Here is a 19,661-nt window from a genome sequence, read left to right on the forward strand (position 1 = left end):
TGTGAGAGACATTAATTAGCTTTTAGAATTTTTGTAAACCATTATAAAGATGTTGAGCATCTTTCCATGTACATCTTGTTTTTATATTGGGTGATTTGTGGGGAAATCATCTAGAACTCTAGAAACAATATTGAAGCAAAAGGCATGTGCCTGTTCATACCTTAAAGTTCATTCTTAGCATATTTATGCAATGGTATCTTTCTCAACAGCATTATCCTGTAGCCTGGGTAAATACGATGGTTTTTGACTTTAAAGGACAGTTGAGATCTGGAGATATAATATTACACAGCTGGTCTTCATTTCCTGGTAAGATTTACATTCTAATCCTTAGTGTTAAAGAGTAATTTTTGGCATGTGGGGACTAGTTAACATGTTTTTATCACTCACTCTCTTTTCAGTCCAGTAAAGAAACCATCTTTTCATATTTTTATTATTTATTCTAAAATAGATTTTCCCAAAGATTATATTGGGAAATATTATATATTATATAAATATAAATATATTTACAAGTGGTTTGTATCTGAATATATTTACTTTGATGAGTATACTCACATTAACTATTTTATTTTTTATAGGTTTCTGAGAAATTCTTAAAAACAATGTCTTTTTATAACAACCTCTGTTGTTGCTAGTTGTTCTAAACTTCTAGACTAGAAGAAACATTAACTAACATTGGAAGGATAGTAAAAACACTTATTCCTTAGTTAGCTTTAGCCTGAAACTTGAGCTAGGAGAGGAGCATCTTCCATACGCCTGTATTTCTTAAATAGTACTCCTGTGAGATGGCTTAAATAGTACTCCTAAAATTATGTGTCAGTGGAGGAAAAAAATACTAAGGAAATAACTCTTATCTGACTTTTAAACAATAATATTCATTTTTAAAAACTGCATGATAATAACTAGAGGAAATGCTTACATTCTCATGTTAAGAGATGAGATGGCTTTTTATGGATGAAAAAGGGAAGTCAGTCTTAACATAATTGGTTCAAACCTAGGATTTGTGCAAAAGATTACTTGACTCTTTCCATTCTTCTTATATCTTTCCCAAATGTTGGAGATTTTATTTTGTGTTAAAATACTGGCTTTTTCCCCCCGTCTTCATCATTGGTTAATCTGTTTCATAAAATTGTGAACCTTCTTGCTTTTAAAAATTATTTTGTGGGTGACAAACATTTTTAAATGTTCTATCTTAGTAGTTGCTACCCTTGAAACTGTATTTGAATAATCAGTTATCCACAGACATATTTATAAACTGCTCACATTCTAGTATTTTATTTGTGTATGTTCTTTTATTCCTACCCTTTCCTGCATACACCTCCATTAATTTTCACTTACCACGTTATTCCCTAAATATAGGCGAGTGGTGTGCATTTACACATTTCTTAAGAGGTGCTGTAGTTTCAGAGTAAATATTATTCCATTCAGTGGTATACTTTTCTGAAAATTTTAATTTAGACTCACACACATTCTCCAAAATCAGTAAGTAACTTGACTGATATTTTTAGAAAAATTGACAAGTTTTGCAATTAACTTGTCATCCCATGGACCTGAATTTATCTCTAACAAAATGTTGGAGATATTTGTTCTGCTTGTTGTGTTTCTAGAATTCACATTTATGCCAGTAGGTACAAGCTAGAAACACAGGAACTATAAATACTCTAATATCTAGAGTTCATAGTTTCTCATTAGAAGGTTTATAATCACGTTAACTCCTTATGCATATAGCAGGAAATACAAACACCAATTTCTAGTTTTCTCCCTATTTTAAGGCAAAATAGCATATTTTGTGCAGTGTGCTCTTCATATGTTTGGGGCTGATAATACTAAATTGCTACACTGGACTTTAGATAGGTTGCAATTGATAGGACAAAATAACACTATTATGTAGATAACACAAATAGAGGATATTATTAATTTGCTGAGAAGTCAGTTTTAGAAGTGTGGAAATTATGAGAATTCCTTCAATCTAGGTCAAAATGGAATCTGTGAGATTTGAGAGTATTAAACTTGATAAGCAAAGGACTGATTAAAGAGCTGAAACTTTTAAGTATTTTGGAAAGATTTTCTAGCTTTGAGAGACAATTCTGGGTTTGCATACTACCTGGACATCAGGACTGGACAGAATATAGTTTTATCTTTTATTTCCTTACTAAAGTACAAAAGAATGTGCGAAAAATCTGTTATGAGAGAAATAGTTTGGAGAGGGGAGACTTTAGTTTGTACTGCTAACTCTGTTTCCTCAGAGTTTAATGTCTCTTCAACAGTTTACTTCTCTGTGAAGTGAGAAAGTTATATGATCTCCAGAGTTTAAGATAATGTTGACTTTTGATTACCATGCATTATCTGTGAATGGACTATACTTAGAGTGATAGAGAACATGAAGGAGTGTCTTGAAGAAGAACCACTTGGATGAAATGTTTCAGAAACTACCAAAGAAGGTGTTTATATCAGCAGCTTTGAGATTACAGAGAAATATTACCAACATTAGGTTTGTTAAAAGGAATGTCATTGATGACACTCAAATTACCAGTTTGGGTACTGTGATGACTATGAAAATCAGAGCATATGTGACTAAGAAATTAATTTTGTTGAAATAATAAAAATTCCTATGGACCACCTAATTTTGAGCAAGTGAAAGTAGTTCCACCTTTTTTTATTTGTAGATTGAGAATACTTGAACAAATTTGAAGAAAGTTGTGAGGTAGCTATTAATTTTTATTAATTTTTTTCATTTTAAAGATGTTTTTAAATAAACATTCAAATTTTGTGCCAAGTATGAAGAAGATTAGAGGCTTAGTGATATCGTCTATCAAACTTCCATAGGTGACACAGTTGTTGTCCTCCAGCCCCCACCCCTCTAACCCCTCCAAATATTTATTTATTTGACTGTGCTGGGTCTTAGTTGTGGCGTGAAGGATCTTTAGTTGCAGCATGCGGGATCTAGTTCCCTGACCAGGGATCAGACTGGGGCCCTCTGCATTGGTAGCGGGGAGTCTTAGCCACTGGACCACCAGAGTGGTCTTGATGACACACTTTTAAGGTAATTTTCATGATAGGAATCCATTAAGGTTTTGTTTTAGTTTTCAAAACATTTTCCTAAGAATCAAAATTATTTGCATATTTTAGATGAACTTGAAGAAATGTTGAATCCAATGGGAACTGTTCAAACAAATCCATATACAGAAAATGCAACAGCTTTGCACATAAAATTCCCAGAGAATAAAAAACAACCTTATTACTATCCTCCCTTCGATAAGGTAAGCTAATTATTTAACGTGGCACTGTGTATGAAATAATTCAGTTACTAGTTCTTGGCTCTGTATCTTTATCACTTAAGCTAGATATGTTTGCTTCTCTTTGAAGATGTTATATACATTTATAACTTGGTTCAGTGGAAAGACCACTGAGCCGGATGCCAGCTCTGTTTAGTACTGGCTTTATCAGTGAGCAAGTGAGACATGGCATCTCTGGAGTTCAGATTGCTTATTTATAAAATGAGGAAATCATAATTGTTCTCTGAGGTTCTTTCCAATTTAAAAGGGCTGTAAGTGCATTCATGTATAGCTCTACACATGTGAAATATTCAGTGAAACGTGCCAGTGTGTCAGTTCAGTTTAAAGATAATCACTAGCATGATTAGAGTTGGTATGCAAAGAACAGATTATTTATGTTGAATATGGTGTTAGTAGGACTTATTTTGTAAAAGCTACAGCAAGGGCTTCTGTTTCTTAATATAACTTTTTAGTGTAAAAGCTGCATGTCTTCGGGATATGGAGAGTGTCTGGTGGAGGTTGAAAATTAGGCTGTGAGCATTTACATGCTAAGAGAGTTAAGCTGTCATAGGTTTTATCTTCAGGTTTGGCATCTTTGTTTCAGGTATGATTGATGCTGATCTTTGTGAGGAAATCTTTGAGCAAATTCTCAGATAATAAATAAGAAGTTTATTGTATTTACTTAAGTCATTTGAGTCCAAGCTGTCTTTAAACATTTATGCTATAGTACAGTTTCAATTAATATATTATACACTTAATTGTATTTTAACATTCTGTACCAACAAATATTTTTTCCTTTACTTTCATTTTAATTGAATTTTATCCACATAGACATAATTTTTCATTTTCTTCTTGAATCTTTTTCTGTTCAGTAATATACAACCAAATTAAAATTTGTGATTATTACAGTAGAAATCTCAAATATGTCAAGAACCATATACTTTAGTGTACACTGGGTAGAAGGTATGTTTTGATGCATCTATTACATTTATTTTGTGGCTTTATTCTTCAGATTAGGAATTTATACATAAGCTATAGCTACTTGTGATACAGTTAATAGTCCAAGCTCAGACTTTTTTTGTCTTCAGTTATTGTATGTGTTCAGCAGTCACTTATAATTTCTTTTGGATCAAAAGAAATGCTTTTTGAAGTGGTTTTACAAATCTAACATCTTGTGTAATTTTAAGTATTTTTAATCTAATATTTTAAGAGAAGTCCAGTTTTTTGAAATGTTCTATTTCAGCATTGTTGTCAACAGAATTGTCTACACCTGGTTATTAAACTATACTTTTGCCTTTTTGATCCCTTTGAGAGTCTGTCTTTGAAGATCTACGTAGGATGGAAAGTTTAGTCTTTAAATGTGTATAATATATTTATATTTTTTAGTTTTCTTTTAATTGTACAATTGCATATATGATCATTTAAAAAACAATGCAGATATAAAAAGTGAAAATTTCTTACGTTTTTATTTAATGTTTTCTGCTTTACCCACTTGTATACATTTTATGTTTCAACTTACTTTTATGATTATTGCTTAATATTAATAACTATGATATAACTTTATCACATAACAACCTTATGAAATAGGATGGAAATTACCAGTGTACTTTATACATATGGATGCAATTAAATTATTTGCAGAGAATTAGTTAACTCAGTAACTAGATATGGGTTTTCAGGTTTTTTTTACCTGCTGAGCCTTTCCAGTAGAACAGTGGGGTCCCCATCTTTTCAAGAATCAGAGCCTCTTTTGAACTTACTAAATTCAGAAAATATTTTTATGTTTTCTCTTGACATTACTTCTGCTTTTGTTATCTGCTAATTCAGAAGAAAATGAGAAAATGATAAAAACTTATTCTGTGTTTGGTAAATATTACATCATTTAGTTGCTAAATCGTTCCCAACTCTTTGAGACACCATGGACTGTAGCCCACCAGGGTCCTGCATTCATGGAAATCTCCAGGCAAGAATACTGGAGTGGGTTGCCATTTCCCAACTATTACATACTTTTGCATTTTCTTAACCAGAAAATATTTACTTATATTAAAAATTTGTTCGTATATACTAGGCACTGCTTATTTTATCTATAGAGAATCCTAGTATACTCTGGGAGTCAATAGTCCTTTATAGTAAAGAGTTTGTCAAGTGTTTCAAGATAATACCACTTTGCATTTAAAATTCATGCTTAGGTTATAAACCATAGAAATTCCATATCATATGTAGCCTCTGTACATGTGGATGTATAAGTCTATGTACAAGTCTAGATATTTACACTTATAATTTTACAAATACAAGAGCCAAATTTTAATTTTTTCAATTTTTTTTGACAGATTATTGAAAAAGCAGCTGAGATTGCAAGCAGTGATAGTGCTAATGTATCAGTAAGTATCAAGGTTTTAAAGTAGCCTGTGTTACAAAGTTGTGCTTATTATTATTCACTTTCATGTCATTTATGGTAATGTGCTTATGGAAGACCATACTCATATGGAAGAATAGTCTGAGTGTACATGAGTATGTACATGCTAATATTTTGTTAAATGGCTGCTGTTTCAGGTTGGTCTGTGTTTCGTTAGTAAGCACTTTGCTGGTTCAAGCACAGGTTCAGCAGCTGGTCTGTGATGGATGCTCTGACACTTCATAAATTAACAATACCATCTTTTGAATGTTATTCAGTTGAATGAGGAGGTTATATTTTCTTAACTTCTCTGACATAATAGAGCAGATATATTTAAGGCAGGTTTTGCACTGCTGGAGACCCAGGTTTCTTGCATTTTGGTGATCTTTTATGTTAATATGTAGTTTTATCTCGTTTATTATTGGTGCTTCAACTTTCTACATTACTACCTTCTGGACCGCAGGAACAGGAAAAGTTAGACTAGAGGCCGTACCTAACGATAAGTGAGACTGAGAAATGTAGTCTTTGGCCGACAGTCATGTACTTGGCTAAGAATAAGAGATTATAGTTAATAAAGCTAGAAGGGGACAGTGCATATTGACAGATAAATAGCAGTCTCTGCTATGCACAACATTCCCATTGTTTCTGCCCAAAGACTTCAAAATAGATTATTTTGTTTACAATATGTGTAATATTTCTACCATCTATATTTTTTAATAATAATTTTTTCTGCTTTAACCTTAAGACTTTTCTGAGTTTTAATCTGATATTTTCTTTTCATGTCATCAGTTTATAGTTTTCAAGTGACTATAGTAATGCCACTTTATATAGAATGGTCATTAGTTAGAAGCCAGGAGGCAAATGGAGATAATGTATATGCTTTTATTATTTGTACAGAATGAATGCAATATTTAATGTTGTAGTTAGAGAAACGTCTGGCCCAGGGTGTCTTCTTCATTTCTCTTTCTTCTTCTTCTTTTTTTCTTTAATTAAAAAAATTTTTTTAATTGTTTTTAAAATTTTGGTTGCCCTGGTCTTCCTTGCTGTGCACTGCCTTTCTCTAGTTGCAATGAGCAGGGTCTACTCTGTACTTGCAGCACATGGGTTTCTCATTGTTGCAGAACAGGGGCTATAGGGCGTATGGGTTTCAATAGTTCTACTTGTGGGCTCTAGAGCCTAGGCTCAGTAGTGGTGATGTATGGGCTTAGTTGCTCTGTGCCATGTGGAATCTACCTAGACCAGGGATTGGAACACGTATTGCCTGTATGGGCAGGCATATTCTTAACCACTGGACTACCAAGGAAGCCCTTTTTAAATTGAGGTACAATTGCTTTACAGTGTTTCAGATGTCAGCAGAGTGATTCAGTTTATATATATGTTTCAGATTCTTTTCCATTATTGATTATTATAAGATACTGCATATAGTTCCCTTTGCTATACAATAGATCTTTATTATGTTTTATATATAGTTGTGTGTATCTGTTAATTCCAAACTCCCAATTTATTCCCCTTAACTTTCTTCTGTGGTAACTGTAAAGTTTGTTTTTTGGTGTTTGTATCTATTTCTGTTTTGTAGATAAAACTTCACTTAGTGTGATAATCTAAGTGAATTATACTTCAGTTAGTGTGATAATCTCTAGGTCCATTCCTTTTCCTGTAAGTGGCAATGTTTCATTCTGTTTTTAAATGTTATTTTATTGAGGTATAGTTATAATTTTGTGGTAATTTCTACTGTATAGCATAGTGATTCAGTTACACATATATGTACATATTCTTTTGCATTATGTTTTATCACAGGATATTGAATAGTTCCATGTGCTATACAGTAGGAAATACTTCATTCTTTTATGACTAATATTCCATTGTAAGATGTGTATATATGTGTGTATACATACCACATCTTCTTTATCCATTCATCAGTCAGTGAACATTTACATTGCTTCCATGTCTTGGCTATTGTAAATAGTGCTGCTGTGAACATTGGTGTGCAGGGATCTTTTTAAGTTAGAGTTTTCATCTTGTCTGGATATATGTCCAGGGCTGGAATAGTAGAATCATATAGCCACTCTATTTTTAGGTCTTTTGAGGAACCTCCATACTGTCTTTTATAGTGGTTGCAGCAGTTTACATTCCCACCAACAGTGTAGTAGGGTTCTTTTTTCCTTACACCCTTTCCAGCATTTATGAATTATAGGCTTTTTGATGATTACCATTTTGACTGGTGTGAAGTGCTACCTCATTTTTGTCTTGATTTGTATTTCTCTAATAATTAGAAATGTTGAGAATCTTTTCTTGTGCCTGTTGGCTATCTGTATGTCTTCTTTGGAGAAACAGCTATTAATATTTAGGTGTTCTGCACATTTAAAATTTTTTTGTTTGTATTTTTTTTATTGAGCTGTATAAGCTGTTTGTATATTTTGGAAATTAATCTCTTGTTGGTTGCATTGTTTGTAAATATTTTCTCCCATTCTGTAAATTCTTTTCATTTTGTTTATGATTTCCTTTACTGTGCATAAGCTGTTAAGTTTAACTGGCTCCCATTTGTTTACTTTTGCTTTTGTTTCCATTACTGTAGGAGACAGATTAAAAAATGTTGCTGCAATTTATGTCAGAGTATTTTGCTTATGTTTCCCTCTAGGAGTTTAATAGTACCATTTTGAGTTTATTTTTGTACGTAGTGTTAGAGAATGTTCTGATTTCATTCTTTTACATATAGCTGTCCATGTTTTCTCAAGGCTACTTATTGAAGAGACTGTCTTTTCTCTGTTGTATATTCTTGCCTCCTTTCTTGTAGATTAGTTGACAGTAAGTGTATGGATATATTCCTGGGCTTTCTGTTCATTTCCATTGATCTGTGTGTCTTGTTTTTGTGCCAGTACCATACTGTTTGATTACTGTAGCTTTGTAGTATAGTCTGAAGTCAGGGAGTGTGATTGCTCCAGTTTTGTTCTTCTTTCTTAAGATTGTTTTGGATATTTCCCAGGCTGTCTTATGCTTTTTATAGAGTTCTCCAAAATGTCCATAGCTCTGCAGTGCAAGTAACTCCTACTACAAATACTTTCAAAGTACAGTTGACCCTTGAAGAACACGGTTACTGCATAGGTCCTTTTACACACAGATTTCTCATTAAATACATACTACAGTACCGCGTGACCTTCAAGTTGATTGAATTTGTGGATACAGAACCTCAGATGCAGAGTATCAACTGTAAAATTATACATGGTTTTTGACTGTGCTGAGAGTCTGCATCCCTAATCCTCATGTTGTTTAATGGTCAACTGTAGTTCTCTTTAATGAAATAAAATAATTTTATTACAAGTATACACTTTTCAGCTTGTCTGGAAATTATGGAAGCATACAATTGCAGTCTAAGAGATAACATGTATATACACCTGTCTTCATTCTCATGCCTGTTTTTAGTTACCCTTTATTAGTCTTAATATTGCTCTTTGAATATCAGAAGCCTAAATTAATTTGTGTTTTTTCTCCTATGATCTACTGCTATCTTATATAAATCAGAGGTTCTTTGCTTAATGATGATGCAATATTCTTGTCCAGGTTTGCTGTATTTTTTTGTTTTTAGTGGGAACATAGTTGTTGTTTGTCACTCAGTCACGTTGACTCTTTGCGACCTCATGGACTGTAGCACGACAGGCTTCCCTGTCCTTCACCATCTCTTGGAGTTTGCTCAAAACTCATGTCCATCGAGTCAGTGATGCCATCCAACCATCTCATCCTCTGTCGTCCCCTTCTCCTCCTGCCTTCAGTTGTTCCCAGCACTAGGGTCTTTTCCAGTGAGTCAGCTCTTCACATCAGGTGGCCAAAGTACTGGAACTTCAGCTTCAGCATCAGTCCTTCCAATAAATATTCAGGGTCAATTTCCTTTAGGATTGACTGGTTTGATCACCTTGGTGTCCAAGAGACGTTCGAAAGTCTTCTCCAGCACCACAGTTCAAAGGCATCAATTCTTTAGCACTCAGCCCTTTTTATTGTTTAGCTCTCACATCCATAATATGACTATTGGAAAAACCAGAGCTTTGACTGTACGTACCATTGTAGGCAAAGTAATGTCTCTGCTTTTTAATACACTGTCTAGGTTTGTCATAGTACGATGAATAAACTATATGGAACCAAAATGTAAGTTTTTTACTAACTGCTACTTACCTTTCTCTCCTAGAGATAAGTGTATAAACAGTTTAGCTTTGTGTGTACATATCTGTATATTTTTTTAAAAGTTCGAGATCTTTTTATTTTCTTCCTTTTCATGCAATGCATTTTATGGATCTTGTAATGTTTGTAGGAAGAGTTCCACTTCTCTCTTTATGAAAGCCTTGTTAATATTTCATGACATTAATTACTGATACAATTAGTTATTAAATATTCATACCTCCACTGATGTATGTTTGCTCATTTCCATTTATTCTCTACTAAAGCTTTGTTGCAGTAAATGTTTCATATGTCTTTATACATGTTTGTGTTTTGTAGGATAAATTTATACAAATAAAATTATAGGTTGAAAGGTTTGTCTTCTTTTAAGTAAGAATTCTATCAAGTTGCATAACCTAAAAGAGTTAAAATACACTGTGGGAGAGTTTCTATCCTTTTGCATTTCTGCCAACCCTTTTAATTTATTGATTCAGTGAACATAAACTGATGTCACATTATTTTAACTTGCAGTTTCTTATGATTAGTCAGGTAGGAGTTTGTTTCTTTATCTTTTAAAAGATTTTTATCTTTTAAAAGATTTCTGTTTATTCCTTTTTCATGGTTATTCTGTCACATTAATTCTCTCTGAGGAATAAAACAATCTTTAACTTTAAAGTGGTCTTGCTTCTTCTTTTGGCATCTGTCTTTTCTTCTTATTTTGGCTTTTCTCAGTGTTTGGTGATTCTTAGTTTAGCTCTTTTGTAGTTGTGGCTCCCTGGTTGTTTGCTTATTCACTGTAACCTGCATTCAGTGTCTGTAGGATTTGGGGTAGGCTGTGCTGAAAATGAGTTTCCTGTATGTGAAGATTTCCTCCCTTCTGAGATCAAGTGTCTCCCAAGTACTCAGTACCCTGCTCCTCACCTCAGTTTTGGGCTGATCCCATTGCTGTTTCAGCTCAGCACAAACAGAGCAAGGGGCATATGTGACCATAGCAGCTGCTCCACCTGCAGATCGGTTACAACTAACTTCCCTGATGATTCCCCCTGGCCACCTCTCATTCCTTGAATCCTCTGATTCTAAGCTGGAATGTATCCTGGAACTGTGTTTCTCACTACCGCTTCAATCTTAGCAGATCTGATCCCTGGTCCTATCTGCTTTCTCTCAGTAAAGGATTCCTATGTTAGGCACTTTCTTTTATATCCCAGAACTGTTACTGCTGAGTATTTTTAAATACATAAAATACTTCATCTTTTTGAATGAAAGCAATAGAGAGAACTATGTTCTCGTTCCACTGTTTTAATCCTCTCTTCGTGTATATGTCAAGAGCATGTTACATTCTTTAATAAGATCATGGTAAGTTCACTTGTTGAATTGTGTGTGTGTGTGTGTGTGTATATGTGTGTGTGTATATTCAGTCACTCCATCATGTCAGACTCTAAGTGACCCCATGGATTGCAGCCCGCCAGGCTCCTCTGCCCGTGGAATTTTCCAGGCAAGAGCACTGGAGTAGGGTGCCATTTCCTCCTCCACGGGATCTTCCCATCCAGGGATCCAGCCCATGTCTCTTGCATTGGCAAGCAGATTCTTTACCACTAGTGCCACTAATACCCAGTTTATTTAGTACATTTTGTTTATCCACTTGTTTGCTTCCACATTTTAGCTATTGTGAATAACACTGCTATGAACATGAGTGTGCAAATATATTTTTGAGATGTTGCTGTCAGTTCTTTTGGCTATGTACCCATAAGTAGAATTACTAGATCATTTGGTAATTTTGTTTTTTATCTTTTGAGGAACTACCATTGTTTTCTAAAATAACTGTTTCATATTACATTCCCACCTGCAAAATCCAACTGCAAAAGGATTCTTGATTTTTCATATCCTTCTCAACAGCACTTCTGTTCTTTTGAAAGTGTTAAGCCTAATAGCTATTTGCATTTTTAAAAACATATAGTTGCCAAAGATTGTGGGATATCTGTAGAACAGAAAAAAATGGGATCTTTGTGAATTATGATTCTTGAATTGGCAGCTTTTGATCTTCCTAGCCAGTAGTTCCCAACCTGCGGCTTTTTTTTTTGCCTCAAGTGGGGCATTTAGTACTTCTAGAAGTTTTCTTATTTGTCTCAGCTCACTGGAGGTTGTTTCTGACAGGTAGTGAATGGAGTTCAGGTGCTACTCAACTTCCTACAATGCACAGGACCATCCTCCTATGAGACAGCATGGGGGTTAGAAACCCTGCTCTAATCTAAAACATGTGTGTTAAAAAGTTTTATTTTCTTATTGCTGAATCTCAGGCACAAAATCTTAACGACTGGCTTCTGTGAATGCAGATAGTGACTCAGCCTTTAGTTCAGAGGTTCTGGGGATCTACCTAGAATGTTTTCTTAATAGAATGATTTGGAATCTTTAATGCCCTCCATTTGATGGAAGAAAGGAGCAAACATTAAAAAAAAAATCTCAGACTTTCTGAAAACCTGAGATAAGAATATGAAGAATTCCCGTACAGCTTTCTCCAACTTCCCCAACTATTAACACTTTGCCATATTTGTTCTATCATTCCATGTGTATGTGTGCCTTTCTTTCAGAATCATTTGAGATGAAGTGGCATGCATTATGCCATTTATCCTTTAATTCTTCAGTGTATATTTCCTAAAAATGAGGACATTCTCATAGTTAACCAGAATCAATTCATGAAAATCAAGAAAATAATGTTGATACAGTTCTATTGTCTGTTCCCCACATTCCATTCCGTATTTAGCCAGTTGTCTCAGTAGTGTTCTTTGGGCCCAGGATTCAACCCAGGATTACTTGTTGTATTTCTTTGACGTGTGTCTTTAGTTTCCTTCATTCTAGAACAGTTCCTCAGTCTTTCCTTATCTTTAATGACTGATTTTTTTTAAGGATACAGATCAGTTACTTTGTAGAATGTCACTCAGTTTGGATTTGCCTAATGTTTTGTCATGATTGGATTCTAGCGATGCATTTTTAGCATGAATACATTGAAGTGGTGGGGGCTTCCCTGATAACTCAGTGGTAAAGAATCTGCTGCCAATGCAGGAGACACACAAGAGGACGGTTTGATCCCTGGGTTGGGAAGATCCTCTGGAGGAGGAAATGGCAACCCGATCCAGTATTCTTGTCGGGATAATCCTACGGACAGAGGAGCCTGGCGGGCTACAGTCCATGGGGTTGCAAAGAGTCAGACACAACTGAGCAAATTTAAGTGGTGATGTGTCCTTACTGCGTTTTACTCACAGGCAAACAATGTCAATTTGTCATTTTGGCTCTTTTTGTTGTTGTTGTTGTTGTTGTTTTTCTGTTACGGTTGATATTAATTATTATTGCTTGGTTAGGATAGTGTCCACTAGGTTTTTCTACTACGAAGTTAATAAAGTGAGTAATTTGTGGACTTATTTTGCAACTTAGGAAACATACTGTTTCACAGCTAACTTTCACCCACTTGTTTTAGTATTTATTAATACAGATTGTCTGAACCAGTATTAATTACAATGGTATCCAAAGTGTGATTTTCAAATTTATTTTCCTTTTGGGTTTGTTAGTTCACGTATACTGTAGGGTAGATGTTTTTCTCACACCCCCACCCCCCATTTATTTACTTAAAAAAATTATAGTAGTTTGAATTTGTGATTTCTTTTTCATTTAATGACATAGTTAATTTTAATGTGCAGATTTGACCCAGATTTTGCCTGTGGCAACTCAAGTTCTATCTTGTGTCTGTTTGATCTGTCGACATCATTCTTTGAGCATCTACTTCTTTCTGGCACAAGAAAGTGTTCCAGCCTCATCTGGTGATTTCTTTATCCCACTTTGGTTTTCTGACAGAATGTGGTCCACTGGAGAAGGGAATGGCAAACCACTTCAGTATTCTTGCCTTGAGAACCCCATGAACAGTATGAAAAGGCAAAATGATAGGATATTGAAAGAGGAACTCCCCAGGTTAGTAGGTGCCCAATATGCTACTGGAGATCAGTGGAGAAATAATTCCAGAAAGAATGAAGGGATGGAGCCAAAGCAAAAACAATACCCAGTTGTGGATGTGACGGGTGATAGAAGCATCTGATGCTGTAAAGAGCAATATTGAAGAGGAACCTGGAGTGTTAGGTCCATGAATCAAGGCAAATTGGAAGTGGTCAAACAGGAGATGGCAAGAGTGAACATTGACATTCTAGGAATCAGCGAACTAAAATGGACTGGAATGGGGGAATTTAACTCAGATGACCATTACATCTACTACTGTGGGCAGGAATCCCTTAGAAGAAATGGAGTAGCCATCATGGTCAACAGAAGAGTCCGAAAAGCAGTGCTTGGATACAATCTCAAAAACGACCAAATGATCTCTGTTTGTTTCCAAGGCAAACCATTCAATATCACAGTAATCCAAGTCTATTCCCCAACCAGTAACGCTGAAGAAGCTGAAGTTGAACAGTTCTATGAAGACCTATAAGACCTTTTAGAACTAACACCCAAAAAAGATGTCCTTTTCATTATAGGGGACTGGAATGCAAAAGTAGGAAGTCAAGAAACACCTGGAGTAACAGGCAAATTTGGCCTTGGAATATAGAATGCAGCAGGGCAAAGGCGAATAGAGTTTTGCCAAGAGAACACACTGGTCATAGCAAACACTCTCTTCCAACAACACAAAAGAAGACTCTACTCATGGACATCACCAGATGGTCAACACCAAAATCAGATTGATTATATTCTTTGCAGCCAAAGACAGAGAAGCTCTATACAGTCAGCAAAAACAAGACCAGGAGCTGACTGTGGCTCAGATCATGAACTCGCTATTGTCAAATTCAGACTTAAATTGAAGAAAGTTAGGGAAAACCACTAGACCATTCAGATATGACCTAAATCAAATCCCTTATGATTATACAGTGGAAGTAAGAAATAGATTAAGGAACTAGATCTGATAGAGTGCCTGATGAACTATGGAATGAGGTTCATGACATTGTACAGGAGACAGGGATCAAGACCATCCCCATGGAAAAGAAATGCAGAAAAGCAAAATGGCTGTCTGGGGAGGGCTTACAAATAGCTGTGAAAAGAAGAGAAGCGAAAAGCAAAGGAGCAAAGGAAAGATATCAACATCTGAATGCAGAGTTCCAAAGAATAGCAAGGAGAGATAAGAAAGCCTTCCTCAGCGATCAATGCAAAGAAATAGAGGCAAACAACAGAATGGGAAAGACTAGAGATCTCTTCAAGAGAATTAGAGATACCAAGGGAACATTTCATGCAAAGATGGGCTCGATAAAGGACAGAAATGGTATGGACCTAACAGAAGCAGAAGATATTAAGAAGAGGTGGCAAGAATACACAGAAGAACTGTATAAAAAAGATCTTCAGAACCAAGATAGTCACAATGGTGTGATCACTGACCTAGAGCCAGACATCCTAGAATGTGAAGTCCAGTGGGCCTTAGAAAGCATCACTATGAACAAAGCTAGTGGAGGTGACGGAATTCCAGTGGAGCCATTTCCAATCCTGGAAGAATATGCTATGAAAGTGCTGCACTCAATATGCCAGCAAATTTGGAAAACTCAGCAGTGGCCACAGGACTGGAAAAGGTCAGTTTTCATTCCAATCCCAAAGAAAGGCAATGCCAGAGAATGCTCAAACTACCACACAATTGCACTCATCTCACACGCTAGTAAAGTAATGCTCAAAATTCTCCAAGCCAGGCTTCAGCAGTAAGTGAACCGTGAACTTCCAGATGTTCAAGCTGGTTTTAGAAAAGGCAGAGGAACCAGAGATCAAATTGCCAACATCTGCTGGATCATCAAAAAAGCAAGAGTTCCAGAAAAACATCTATTTCTGCTTTCTTGACTATGCCAAAGCCTTTGATTGTGTGGATCACAATAAACTGTGGAAAATTCTGAAAGAGATGGGAATACCAGACCACCAGACTTGTCTCTTGAGAAACCTATATGCAGGTCAGGAAGCAACAGTTAGAACTGGACATGAGCAACAGACTGGTTCCAAATAGGAAAAGGAGTACATCAAGGCTGTATATTGTCACCTTGCTTATTTAACTTATATGCACAGTACATCATGAGAAATGCTGAGCTGGAGGAAACACAAGCTGGAATCAAGATTGCCGGGAGAAATATCAATAACCTCAGATATGCAGATGATACCACCCTTATGGCAGTAAGTGAAGAGGAACTAAAAAGCCTCTTGATGAAAGTGAAAGTGGAGAGTGAAAAAGTTGGCCTAAAGATCAACATTCAGAAAACGAAGATCATGGCATCTGGTCCCATTACTTCATGGGAAATAGATGGGGAAACAGTGGCAGTGTCACACTTTATTTTTGGGGGTTCCAAAATCACTACAGATGGTGATTGCAACCATGAAATTAAAAGATGCTTCCTCCTTGGAAGGAAAGTTATGACCAACCTAGATAGCATATTAAAAAACAGAGACATTACTTTGCCAAAAAAGGTCCATCTAGTCAAGGCTATGGTTTTTCCTGTGGTCATGTATGGATGTGAGAGTTGGACTGTGAAGAAAGCTGAGCGCCGAAGAATTGATGCTTTTGAAGTGTGGTGTTGGAGAAGACTCCTGAGAGTCCCATGGACTGCAAGGAGATCCGACCAGTCCATTCTAAAGGAGATCAGTCCTGGGTGTTCTTTGGAAGGAATGATGCTAAAGCTGAAACTCCAGTCCTTTGGCCACCTCATGCGAAGAGTTGACTCACTGGGAAAGACTCAGATGCTAGGAGGGATTGGGGGCAGGAGGAAAAGGGGACGACAGAGGATGAGATGCCTGGATGGTATCGCAGACTCGATGGACGTGAGTTTGAGTGAACTCCTAGGGTTGGTGATGGACAGGGAGCCTGGCGTGCTGTGATTCATGAGGTCACATAGAGTCGGACATGACTGAGCGACTGCACTGAACTGAACTGATCTGAACTGAACTTTGATTTCAGTCATTCCTCCTAGAAATCCTGATTCCTTTTGTTTGTCAAAAGTATTTAGATTCCAAATTCTGGGCACTCAGTATTCTCATTGTCCTTGCCATGCAATTGCATTAGGTCGTTTCATGAAACAAAGCTAGGTAGTATGTGTTCGGCTGCATATTTGAGCGTCCCTGGTGACTCAGTGGTGAAGAACTCACCTGCCAATATAGGAGATGGAAGTTTGATTTCTGGGTCAGGAAGATACCCTGGGGAACTAAATGACAGTCCACTCTAGTATTCTTGCCTGGGAAATCCAGTGGACAAAGAAGCCTGATTGGCTACACTCCATTTGGTCGCAGAAGAATCAGACATGACTTAGTGACTAAGCGACAACAAAAAGCACCGAGACATGGTTTTTTTGCTTTATCTATCTACTGAAAACCGAGAGTTCTTATCACTGCCTCTTATTTGGATTCACTACCACAGGATTTCTTTTTAGTCTGTGCCTTAATATATTTTAATTTACCTTTTCTGACAGTGAGTAATCTTGATTCCTATCAACCTTAACATACTTATTTGCTCAATCTCTGTTTGTAATTAATCTCCCAGTCATTTAACTGTCTTGTCACTCTCTATCCCACCAGCCATGACTGCATGGGCTGTCTCATCCTCAGCTGTGTGTTTGTCAGGTCCCCAGTCTGGCCATTGCATAGTTAATTCTGTCCTTTAATAGCGTATTGCTAACACATTTTGAGTTTCTAGCCTCTCTGAATATGACAGATGAATTTTCCAGGCCCCTGACCCCTTAGCTCCAGTGAGCAAGGGGAAAGAGCCATAGTCTTTTTTCATATGCTCATGGCAGGATACATATGATGTGTTTTATTTTGGTCAATAATTCATAATATGTATATGAGTTGAAAAATATAAACATAAAAACTAAGAGAATATGGTTGTTAATTTTCATTTTTTTCCCATCATAACTTAAATTCAAGCATCTTAACATGAGTATAAGTTCTTCAATTGCACTGCAATATAATTTTTCATTGCTGATTGTTTTGTAAAAGAATGTAATGTTCTTAGTTTTTTTGCTTACTGCAACATTTCTGGTAGTTGTTTGTTTTTACCTTGGGCTTATTCAGTACTGTGCTTTTCATAGCTCAGTAAACATTCACAGTGAAATTACACAGCTAACTCATTGCTCTTCCGTCTTCCTTTACTACTGTGTCTTCAGGATATTTACTTGTAGCAGGTCTGTAAAGTCTTATTTTGATCCATGAGATTATAGTAGGTCTGCTAGCTTTTTTCACTATTTAATTCAACAGCAGTCTGCCTTTCTCTCGCATGAACAATTTATATTCTTCGTTGTTTGCAATATCAGCTTTCACTTTTATATGTAAGTGTAGGAGTTTCATTTTCAAATTCTGATTATTTATCATGATCATTTTTCAAAGAAACTCAGTCACGTTCATGAAATAAAGCATACCTTTTTTAGATTGAGGCTCTGAATATAACCCACTGTAATTCATACATGGGAGGAGATAGAGCGTTTGTGTATGTATGGATACATGTGTATAAAAAGAGGTTATTTTTGCTAAGAGCAGTTTTAGACTAGAAACAGATTTAGGAGGACTGTACAGAGATTTTCCATATATCTCTGCCCCTGCACATATCACATATATAGGCCTCCTCTTTATCAGCATCACTCATCAGAATGGTACATTATTACTAGGGACGAATCTACGTTAATATATCATTATCACTCAACAGCCATAGTTTGCCTTAGATTTCCTTCCTGCTGTTGTGTATTCTGTGGGTTTGGACAAATGTATAATGACATATAGGAGTTCCAAGGTAGTGCAGTCATAAACAAAACACCTGCCAATGCAAGAGACGCAGGAGACGTGGGTTGCATCCCTGGGACAGGAAGATTCCCTGGAGGAGGAAATGGCAACCCAATCCAGTATTCTTGCCTAGAAAATTCCGTGGACAGAGCCTGGTGGCTACAATCTATGTGGTATCAGAGTCAGACACACTGAGCATGCATGCACACATGCATAATGACATATCTATCCCTGGCAACCACTGATCTTTTTAATGTCTCCATAGTTTTGCTTTTTTTCAGAATGTTGTAGTTGGAGCCATTTCACATATAGCCTTTTCCGATTGTCTTCTTTCTGTTAGTCATATGCATTTAAGGTTTCTCTGTGTCTTTTTTGTGACATGATAGCTAAATTCTTTCAGTGCTAAATAGTTTTCCTTTCTGTGTATTCCAGTTTATCCATTCAGTTACCCATTCACCTATTGAAAAACATCTTGGTTGCTTCCAAAGTTTTGGCAACTTTAAATAAAGCTGCTATAAACATCCATGTGCAGGTTTTTGTGTGGACATAAGCTTTTGACTCCTTTTGGTAAATATAAATAACCAAGGAGTGTGATACTGGATTGCTAAGAGTGTTTAGTTTTGTAGGAAATTGCCAAACTGTCTTCCTAAGTGATTGTAGTATTTTGCATTCCCATCAGCATTGAATAAGAGTAGCTCCACATCCTTAGCAGCTTTTGATATGGTCAGTGTTTTGGATTTGGGTCATTCTAATAGGAGAAGGCGAAGGCAACCCACTCCAGTACTCTTGCCTGGAAAATCCCATGGACGGAGGAGCCTGGTAGGCTGCAGTCCATGAGGTCACTAAGAGTCGGACACGACTGAGCGACTTCACTTTCAATTTTCACTTTCATGCATTGGAGAAGGAAATGGCAGCCCACTCCAGTGTTCTTGCCTGAAGAATCTCAGGGATGGGGGAGCCTGGTGGGCTGCCATCTATGGGGTCCCACAGAGTCAGACACGACTGAAGTGACTTAGCAGTAGCAGTAGCAATAGGTATGTAGTCATATTTCATTTTTGCTTTAATTTTCATTTCCATGTTGACATGTG

At 36.3% G+C, this 19,661-nt stretch overlaps 1 protein-coding gene across 3 annotated transcripts in view; it reads left to right on the forward strand.

The window, feature by feature from the left end:
* The window catches only part of PIK3CB (phosphatidylinositol-4,5-bisphosphate 3-kinase catalytic subunit beta), a 179,840-nt gene that overhangs the window by 109,633 nt on the left and 50,546 nt on the right, over nt 1–19,661 (forward strand). For all 3 annotated transcript variants that reach the window (XM_061420465.1, XM_061420458.1, XM_061420451.1), the window contains exons 10-12: nt 210–306; nt 3,127–3,257; nt 5,603–5,653. In XM_061420465.1, the coding sequence (XP_061276449.1) occupies nt 210–306; nt 3,127–3,257; nt 5,603–5,653 (279 nt within the window). The remainder of the gene's footprint in view (nt 1–209; nt 307–3,126; nt 3,258–5,602; nt 5,654–19,661) is intronic.

This window comes from Bos javanicus, chromosome 1, assembly GCF_032452875.1.
Source record: "Bos javanicus breed banteng chromosome 1, ARS-OSU_banteng_1.0, whole genome shotgun sequence".
Taxonomy (NCBI): Eukaryota; Metazoa; Chordata; class Mammalia; order Artiodactyla; family Bovidae; genus Bos; species Bos javanicus.